The sequence below is a fragment of the Nestor notabilis genome, unplaced genomic scaffold, assembly GCF_000696875.1.
Source record: "Nestor notabilis isolate BGI_N333 unplaced genomic scaffold, ASM69687v1 scaffold20408, whole genome shotgun sequence".
Taxonomy (NCBI): Eukaryota; Metazoa; Chordata; class Aves; order Psittaciformes; family Psittacidae; genus Nestor; species Nestor notabilis.
This window is the reverse complement of record NW_009940995.1, coordinates 1,368-11,970: the sequence shown is the minus strand read 5'-3', so window position 1 is coordinate 11,970 and position 10,603 is coordinate 1,368. Positions and strand designations below refer to the sequence as shown.

At 40.1% G+C, this 10,603-nt stretch overlaps 1 protein-coding gene across 1 annotated transcript in view; it reads right to left on the bottom strand.

Moving 5' to 3' along the window:
- The window catches only part of UROS (uroporphyrinogen III synthase), a 10,443-nt gene extending 116 nt beyond the window's left edge, over nucleotides 1-10,327 (bottom strand). Inside the window, 9 exon segments of the mRNA XM_010020652.1 lie at nucleotides 1-42; nucleotides 474-572; nucleotides 1,188-1,273; nucleotides 1,751-1,834; nucleotides 5,290-5,364; nucleotides 6,528-6,602; nucleotides 8,325-8,421; nucleotides 9,369-9,452; nucleotides 10,265-10,327. Of these exon segments, the coding sequence (XP_010018954.1) occupies nucleotides 1-42; nucleotides 474-572; nucleotides 1,188-1,273; nucleotides 1,751-1,834; nucleotides 5,290-5,364; nucleotides 6,528-6,602; nucleotides 8,325-8,421; nucleotides 9,369-9,452; nucleotides 10,265-10,327 (705 nt within the window).
- Between the last annotated feature and the right edge of the window lie 276 nt (nucleotides 10,328-10,603).

Here is a 10,603-nt window from a genome sequence, read left to right as displayed (position 1 = left end):
TGCTTCCATGGCTTCGGCTGTCGTTGGACCGATGGCAGCAAACTGGAATGATGGTACTTACAGTTACAACAGTGAGGCTGGGTACAGCGTCAGCTCTGGTGAGTTACTGAGGTACACATCCTCCCTCCCCTGCTGCGTTGTCACTGTATCACCTTACTCACAGTGGCTGAGCTTAGTAAAGCTTTTAACCATTTCAGGTTGAAGAACCTCAGTATTAAAAACCACCCATCAGTGGAGACTGGGTAAGTTAGTTGGAGAAAATACCTCCAGATGACATTCCTTTTGCTTTCTTTTAAAAAGGCTCCCAGCTATATAACAACAACTGTATTTGCTATAACCTGGATTTTTTGCAGAGAAGCACAAACAAAAGAGAAAACGAAGGTTTGTAAGAGGTGTAACAGTTCTCCTATCTCTCATTTGCTCACCCAAAACTTACTCCCTGTTGTATCTCACCACTTCTGAAGAGAAAATACCTTGATATGGTTGATAAAGTCTCCCGAAAGCTTCTGAATGTGCTGGAGGCAAAATTTGACACCAGATGGACTGAAGAACACAATACTTGCTGGAATTCCCTGAGTGAAACAACCACAGGTTGGCATGGATTCCTCACTCTTCCCAGTACGCCTTCACATACAATCACTGCAACTGTCTCTATATGGATGTGAAGTGTTTTTATTGATGAGAAAACACAGTGCATTAAGCCAAGAGAAAGGGTTTCCTGTGGTGCAGGCAGCAACCCCCCAGTTCCACCACAGAACACTGAGATTCAGGTGTGACTTTAACCAAGTACTTTGTCACACAAGTGGTTGGAGATGGATGTACTGAAGTGTTGTGGAGCTGTTCTCCTTCTCCTGCTCAGCAAGAAAACTCAGCAAGTTATTTCCCTAAATCATAGAATCCCAGAGTGGTTTGTGTTGAAGGGACCTTAAAGCTGCTCCAGCTCCAACCCCTGCCACGGGCAGGGACACCTTCCACTAGAGCAGGTTGCTCCAAGCCCCTGTGTCCAACCTGGCCTTGAACACTGCCAGGGATGGGGCAGCCACAGCTTCTCTGGGCACCCTGTGCCAGCGCCTCAGCACCCTCACAGGGAAGAACTTCTGCCTCAGAGCTCATCTTGGTCTCCCCTCGGGCAAGTTAAAGCCATTCCCACAAGGAATACACTGCAAGGTATTATCAGTGTCCAATACCTGTTGTGAGAAGTAACTGCTCAAAGACTCTTGCAGATGAGCGTGTTGGGTTGTTTGATAGACAGTGATGCTTTCCAGGGGTATACCTGCAAGCAGGATACAGAGTCATCATTAAACAGGGCTTCATTAGTTTCTATTATTTCAGTAAAACACTCCACATACAAATCACATTTAAGTGTATTATTTTAGGCTAAAAATATAGAGGAAAATAAATTCTATGAAGGATTTGTAGGTATTTCTAGTTGCAAGATATCCCAAAGCATCTGTATTCTGAAGACCTCAAAGCACACTGGGAACCAGGCAAATCTGGCAGCACTTCCATGAATAAGTTACCTTCCATCCCACAGATCAGAACAGAAGTGAGGAACAAAGCAAATAGCCATGCTCATGTCCCAGAGCTGGGGGCAGCAATCCCACCTCACAATTCTTACTCCCATCCTCATAACTTCTAGCTAACATAACAGCAAATCCAAGTTTTACTCATCCAAATCGGGTTCACAAGCTTTAGACCCAGCTTTTCTCATAACTGATGAATTAAAATGAGGCTCCAAGGGAAGTTCCACCTTTTTCTCTAAGTACTGTAGGAAGCACTTCTCTTTTCAGGGCTCCACAAGGAAAAAGAAGAGCTGAGGAACTGGATTTCTCTCCTGTAAACACACAAACAAGAACTTTAATTAGCTTACATCTTTAATAAAGAGTAAACGTGATACATTTAATACATCTTCAAGGTATCAAATGTTGAACACTGCAGTAAATACCACGTGCTTCATCACAGACACAGCCCTAAGGTAACTGGAAACACTTGCAGTGCATCCACAATTCGGAGGACAGAGGTTTTTAGCATACACAAGTATTCCATAACTATAGTAATATAAGAGATGCTTGTTATCAGTTACAGGAAGGAAGAATGAGCTTGGGACAGAATGTGACAGAGATTTTAAAATACAAAGATAAAACCTAAATACTTCAGCTTAAACCTCCTGCAACTCATGTCAGTTTATTGCAGTGTCAGTGTGATGCCTGTAAGGAAATACTAATCCTTCTAACCTGTGTTTATGAAGCACAGAAGTCCTTAGTAGGCCTGAACAATACAAGCATTGGCCCTAGTGGTATCCCCTAATCCATAACCCACACCAATGTTACAATATAATAGAACTAAAGTATATTTGTCTTGAAAAGAGAGTAAATGTAGGTAGTTAAGGAATAAACTCCTTTATTTTCCCCACTTAAGTTGAAGTGGGGACCAAAGCACAAGAGATGAATAACAGAAGAAATATCATTACTTCAGATTTAATTTTAACTCTTGACAATAAATCCTAATGGTCTAAAAAATGTAGAGCTATTCTTTTCATTTACTTAGCATTTTATGCATAAACAAATACAACTTATGCATAATAGGGAACATGATGTAACTTAATCTGCACTTCAGAGGTTGTTATAAACCATGTGATAAATGGAGAGCATATAAATATGCACAATCCAATAAATCACTGAGTGTGATTACAGGTATAAACAACAAGCAGTCCCCAATGACTGAAGTTCACTGTTTGCTTATCCAGACTGAAGGGTGTTCAAAGGCAGGCATTTTTCCAAGGATAATGGAAGTGTTGCAGCATTGTGTTAAATAGCTCCTGATGTTCTGGTATGAAACCACCCTTAGGATACACTCTGGAAAAGGCTGGAAAACACATGGCTCTGAAAGCAGCCCTGAGGAGAAGGACTTGGGGGTGTTGGTCAATGAGAAGCTCCCCATGACCCAGCTTCAGTGTGTGCTTGAGCCCAGAACCCCTCCGCACCCCCAGAGCGTGAGCAGCAGGTCAAGGGAGACACAAACCAGCCTAGGATTTAGGGGCAGTGGGTTCAAACTGAAACAGGGGAAGTTCAGGTCGGATGCAAGGAAGAAGCTCTTCCCTGTGAGGGTGCTGAGGCGCTGGCACAGGGTGCCCAGAGAAGCTGTGGCTGCCCCATCCCTGGCAGTGTTCAAGGCCAGGTTGGACAGAGCCTTGGGTGACATGGTCTAGTGTGAGGTGTCCGTGCCCATGGCAGGGGCTGGAACTAGATGACGTTAAGCTCCTTTCCAATCCTAATTATTCTATGATTCTCTGTGCTGGGTATCAGAACTGCTGCTGGCTCTGGACTGAACCTCTCCTCTCACCATATCATGCTGTTCCCCATCCAGCTCCCTCTGTGACTCCCAGCTCCTAACTCTGCAGGAACTTGCACGCAAAGCAGGGAAACAGCCTCGGGATCAAACACAGCCAGAAGAAATGGATCTGTGAGCCCAGCAGCTCCCACAGGAGGAGAAGGAGCCAGGATGGTCCTCAAAGAGGCTCAGAAAATAACCAAGATGATGTTACAATGCAGTAACTGTGCTACCACAGGCTCACCAAGGTGGAGTTTTCCCACCCCTGGTACTACAGGCATTGTCTTCTTTAGACATGATCTTGGATTTCTTCATATTCATACAACAGAAAAGAGGTATTTTTCTCACCTTCTTTCTATTAAAAGCAACCAACCTTCATCTGCAAACACTAATTCAGTACCAGACGTAGAATTCCTAGCACTAAAAAGTCAGCTAAAACCTTTCTTTGGTTTAAAGTATCTCTTGGACACTTTGGTTATTTTTCACTGATGGCATTTTCGTGTTGAAAATTTAATCAGAATTTATTATTTCATCTTGTGTTGGGAACTATCACTTTAAGCCTGAAATATTCCATCTAAGTAAAATATCTTATTTGCACATGAGTTACAGAGCATTCTGCCCACAAAAAGCAATACTTGCCAGCTCCCATCACATTTTCCTTCTACTCATAATTCTCTGCTACTACGCAGACCTTGCTAACCAACACTCTCTTTTGTATGTCTTTTATATGGCTGGATGTGGTCCTGGGCAACCTGATCTAGTTGAAGATGTCCCTGCTCATTGCAGGGGGCTTGGACTAGATGAGCTCTGAAGGTCCCTTCCAACCCAAACTGTTCTGTGGTTCTATATCAAACATTATGCCTAATAGCCAAAAATAGTGTGTCAGGGTTCTTGACATCATTTCCACTCCTGAAGCACCCAGCACCTTATTCAGCAGGTTCACAAAGGGGTCAGCAGCAGGGCTTTCAAACCAGCAGATACAATCATCCACCCAACATCTAGAATAACTGCAATTGTCTCTGTTGTTCTCTGACCAGGGTGAGCCAAAGGCAGACTATTTACCTGACTGGCTGAAAAACGTGGCTTTTCAATGCACTGGTTCAATGAGTGGACCCTGCATCAGGCTCTAGATGTTTCCCTTTTTAAATTTGGGGCAGAAAGTCCTTCAGCAAAGGCCATATCTGTGTTTCAGACTGAAAGCTACCCTCTCATTTCACTCTGAGGCTCTGCCATAGTCCTCCATGAACAAAGATGCACCCCAGGCCGTATAAAAGCACAAAGAAGGATCTGCCAGCTATCAGGTTGCTGCAGAAACACTGAACCTTAGGTGGGATTTTCGTCTGGTGCAAAGCCTATTTTAACAGCCAGTTTCAGAGGGCCTGGGGACTATTCTGCTGACTTCTGTTGGTAACTGTTCCTCCCAGCAGACAGATGTACACTTTGAAGGTGCTGAAAAATAGATATCTCTGAAACCAGATGTTAATTCTGAGGAAAGGAGTTCCCCTTATTGACTTTCAGCTATGGCATGGTGAAAAATCCCAGGCACCAACTGGTCTGAAGCAAGGAAAGCCAGGTCAGCCTGAAGTTCCCAGAGAACCAGCACACCTATTGTCGTGATCATTTAAATCTTATGATAAAGCAGCTATTTCCAGCTGTTACAGCTCTGATCTTTTAGTACAACAATACTCTGTCTACTGGGTCATGCAGTATTAGTAACCATTTATAGAGGCTAAGATTCCATGTAAATTAATTGTACAGGTATTTCAATCATCTTTTAGAGGTATCACCCACATTCTCAGAAGCTGAATTCACAGGATCTACACATAAGACATACATACATACATATATATATAGGATGTACTTCTCTGCTTCAGTGTGCACTCAATCCTATTTACAGGAAGTTCTGAACCAATGGAAGGTATATGAGCTTCATTTAAGTAGAAGATTCTAGACACTTACTTGAGCAAATATATTCAGCTAATTTCTCAGCATTGCCAGACTTTTCTCCCTGTGGAGTAAGGCCAATTTCTTCCACTAGAACCAGAAGCAGCAAAGAAAAACACTGAAATCAATGAGAACAATTCACATTTACTGTCACAGAAACATAGAGAGACACAACTTGATCCAAACACACAAATACTTCTTTGAAGAGGAAAAAAATTAGAGCAGTTGAAGTAGTAATATGTGAAAAATGTGATTTTGGCTCTAGGAAAACATATAGGACAAAAGGACAAATGAGGAAACCTGGGGATAACTAAGCTGATTTGGATTGGTTTTAAACTCTTGTGCCTGAAGCACTGTCTGGCTATGAATGGGCTGAAGTTCCTGGCGTGGTTTGGTTACAGCTTCCCACTGAGCATTACCACTGTTCTTCTAGAGAAGGCTGAAATCCTGATGGAAAATCTGAGAGTATAATACTGCTCTTATTTAAGCATGTAAGTAGAGATAAGATAAATCCTTTAGAAATTAACTAATTTGGGACCTGACTGATTCAAAATGCATGTCAGGTGTCACCAGTTGGTGACCTAATGTTGTTACCAGCCTGCCTGGAAAACACACTGGTACACATCCATATTTCTTGTCCTAGAAGTAGAAAAACGTCAAGACTTTCCCAGTTCTCAAATGCTAATCTTTTCATGCTATTTCCTGCGTAGCTCAGTGGAAGCTAAAGCTGCAATGCAATTCTACAGCCAGAAAGGCTTCCACAAAGTCAAATCTACGTTTCATGTTTTCTATGCACCAAAAAGACGTATTGCACCAGAGGAAAACCAGTGGTCCAGCAGACTAAAGTGAATGGGAAGTAGACAGGTGACTTCTGCTTGGCAAAGACACAAAGAACACTAAGGGAAAGATGGGCCAGTGCATTGAACCTCATACAATCTGAGTCACGCATCATCCCTTTCATCCCATTTCATTTCCAAAGGGAATGAAAAAAAAAAACCACACACAAATTAAGAACAAAGGGGGTTTTGTCATTTTTTGACCACAGTTACCACCACGTTCCAATAAAAACAGTGGAAAACCAGAAGCTGGATCCTTAGTTGAAGTAAGCATGTAGAGTTCTGATCTGTACTCAAAATTAGCCATTTATAAAACCTGTGTTTTTTCTGAGCACCCCTGAGTAGCAGCTAATACCCCCACAATACTACTTACAAGAGAGATTTATCTAAGACTTCTATTGCTAGCCCCCAGCTTACCTAAAGAAGCTGTTGCTTTTCCTACCACATACACTGGTTTGGTATTCCACTTTTGCTTAAGGGATTTTGACCAGGCTGAAAAACATTAAATGAAATTAAATCTAAGCACGTGGCAACAAACTATGAACATTAAATGAGTATTTGGACTTCTGTTGAATCTACAAATGCAGCTAAATAAGAACAACTAATACTCCACTACATCTTTCAGCAAATCTGGATGCACTAAATGAATTTTTAATGTGCTTTTTCACTGTGTAAACAGTCTGTAACATGTTTTTAAAAGCTTCATTTGAGTAAACAGTTCTTAGATGCTTTTGTTGAGCAACATTTTTAATGCCTTATAGTGGATGCCATGCAACTTGCAATGTTCATTTGTAGTTTGGCATTAAGAACTTCATAAAACTCGTGGGGAAAAAGGCAGATAATATAAAGGGAGGTTCAGATGTACAAACTGGTGGTTTGTAAGTGAAGGCTGAGGCAAAAAATCAAATAAAATATTCTATGACAACAATAAAAAGGTAAAAATCTATATCCATGCACTACAGTTCTCTGTATACTAACTCTTTCCTATAGAAGACCAAAGAGAAACTGATTTTATATATACACCAAAAGTAAGTTATCAACTCAGAAACAAAATGTACCCAAGACCAAAATAAAATTACTAGGAAATGGTTTTCCTCCTTCAGGCAGTAATTCATGGGTTACATCTCCTGGTTCCAGCTACTGATCCCTAGGCCTGAAATCCTAGTGGGTCAAAAAAGGGATACACTAAGTCTTTTACTATCTTGTTTTAAAACAGTGCAGCACAGGACATTGAGCTCCTTTCCAGTATTCTTGGGGGAGGACACAGAAATAGAAACTACAACAGTAAAAAAAGAAATTAGAGGAAACTATTCTAAAGAAGGAAAAAGATAAGGATTTATTACTCTTGAAAGGAACCCAAACAGGAACTAAAGCCTAGTTTTATTGATTAAAGTATGTATTTCAGCAGCTCCCAAAGTCCTAATCAAGTCTAGATACATTTGACCAAAAATCCTATAATACAGTCCTCTGCTGCTGAAAATGCTGAAGTAAGCTAACAGCCTTAGTGTATTTACAGCTTACTCATGAGCATAACCTTACTGTATATGATTACAGCCCAGATACGGAGCAGATGAAGTAATAAAACAATTTAAGTGTACATAGAAGCTCAAGGTCAGAAGTTATCACTTAGCATTAGAGTTTAGAAGAGTTTACAAGGATTCGACAGATCATGGGTATGGTAATTTCTATCTAGCACTCTGCAGGATTCTTACAACCAGTCTGTTGGCTTTTACGTTTCAATGTATCTTCACTGCTTTTTTAGCTAATGCTTGATTCACTTGAGAAATGTTATATTCAAGACAGAGAAATCTCTGTTTCTGTAAGACTTCATAAGAATTTTATAGGCACAGAAGTAGCAGGGGCCAGTTTCTAGAACAAGTTCCTCTCCTTAAGGGAGAAAAGTAGTCAGTACACAAAACCAGGGACTGCAGCAAAATAGTCCTTATGTATGAGACAAGCACAACTGGGAAAGCTCACAGTAATCAGTGATTTGCACCAAAATCTCTTTCCTTTCATTTTTAATAGCAGCATAAGGGCAGAAAACCCAACTCTCAAAAGCTCAATGGAGCATGAGGCCTTTATGATGCCAAAAGAACTGTGAAATACAGCTTTCTAATATAGGTATACTACAAAACCTACTTGTGGGTGAAATTAAATTACAAACTTCACAAAATACTGAAACAGAAAGACCAAGGAATATAAACATGTGCTTACCTTCAGTTTTACTCTTCTCTTTTAAACATACCTTGATGGCCTCTAACGCTCTGGGACTGGTGAAAATCAGGCCTCCGTAACATTCTGGGTGAGAAAGCTACTTACAAAGAGTAAATTTAAGAAATAAATAAATAATAAAAAAAAGAGTAAATAAATTAAATAATCAAGTTGATCAATTCTTTATAATCTTGTGAAGAACAGAACAGCTTCAGTAAATGTCTGAAACCGAAATGGGCAAATATAAAGGGACTCGTCATCAGGGACCGTAGTGATAGGACAAGGGGTGACGGGTTCAAACTGAAACACGCATCACCCAAGTTTTGTTCTGAATTTGGGATTTATTATACATTTCTCTTACAAATACTCTGGTTATAGATAGTAATGAAATCATAGAATCCCAGATTGGTTTGTGTTGGAAGGGACCTTAAAGCTCCTCCAGCTCCAAGCCCTGCCACGGGCAGGGACACCTTCCACTAGAGCAGGTTGCTCCAAGCCCCTGTGTCCAACCTGGCCTTGAACACTGCCAGGGATGGGGCAGCCACAGCTTCTCTGGGCATCCTGTGCCAGCGCCTCAGCACCCTCACAGGGAAGAGCTTCTGCCTCATGTCTAACCTCAACACAAAATGAAATACATACATTGGAGAACACCACTCATGCAATTTTATTGCATGTAACTAGATGCAGTACCCAATTTCAGTACAATGTAAGGATGAACCTCAGGTAACCTTCAGTTGTCACTAGTCTTCTAATGTTTTGTTGTGACAAAATGCCTCAATACCTGTGACCATCTATGGTTCATCAACCTAAACATGAATTCTATCTGACCAACTTAATTCTTTAACAAGTATGGGCAGCATACTTGATGTTGCATACAATACTGCCTTCTCTTGTATACAGTATTGTGTTGTATCCAGCTGTGTTTGTGGAAACACAAAAAGAGCTACCACAAAATGCACTATTAAATCAAGATAAGACACAGTATCTTGGTAACCATGGCCTGAATTCTGTAGAAAATAAAGACAACTGAAATAATTTGAAACTTACCTTTTCAAATAAGCTTTCAAGAGATATGAATTCAAATGACAAAACTGGAATCAAAGTGGCTTCAAATCTGTATAATCCTAGTTCCTATCAAAAAAAGGTTTAAAGCTTTAGAAATAGATTTCAAACAGTAGTTTCTTCTTTTTCAAAGAACTGACTAAGCACAAATATACCTTTTTACTAAAATAAGATACAAAGGCATCTTATTTGCTTTTACTAGTGAATCTTGCTTGGTTTTGTTAGTTATTCAGCATAGCAACACATCACTAAACAAACAGCTGTGGACCTGAGCCCTCCTCATAGCTAATGAATAGTTACAGCATAGAGTTATGTACTACATACATAACTCTGAAGTCCCTAAGTGAAAAAGGATCAACCAGTCCTGCAAATATTCCTGTACCTCCCTGAAATGGTTTTAAGTCTTACAAGTAAGACTTACTCCCATGACTAAAGGCAATAGCAGAAAGAACCACAGCAACAGTTAACCTCTTTTTCACATTACATTCCCAGTAAGTCAACAAACATTTTGTGTAATCTTAATTCTATCCATATGAACATAATCAATATTAATTCATTAAACTGGTTTTATATCAGTACTTTGCTGAGAACTTTGATGGTGAATCCACTGTGAATGGCCTAGCATGCTTTTTTCCTAAGCATAGTTTAAATACGCATTCCCAATTTGGTTATTTTTCTTATCAAATATCATTATTTCAGACATGCACTCCTCATTTTGATTATTCTTCTTAGAAAATATTATCATTTCAGACACACTCTTCATTTTGCTCAAGCACGTTTTTCACTTCAAACAGTTACATTCATCCATCTCTCTGAATGCATGATACTATCATTTAATAGTGAAGTAGCACAATTGTTTACTTCTTTTAAAGTTTACTCACTTGAATATAGGGATCTGGTCCCGACTCTTTGTCTTTGGGATCCTTCAGCAGAAGAACCTTCATTGTTTACCAAATAATTACCGAAGAACTCTGAAATACAATAATGGAAATTATCTAAATTAGATCTAGAGGACTTTCTAGTGAACAATGAATTTAATAGCTCAGCTCCAAAGAAACTGGGCTGCTAACAGTTGCACTGCTCTCTCCACAATGAGTAAGCAGTTAACGTACATTCTCTGGGCAGGAATATCCACCCTGATAAGACCAACAAATAACATGCTGCCTTTAGATAATATTGCTTAAGGGAGAAACTGTAATGAAAGTCATCAAGGAGAATAC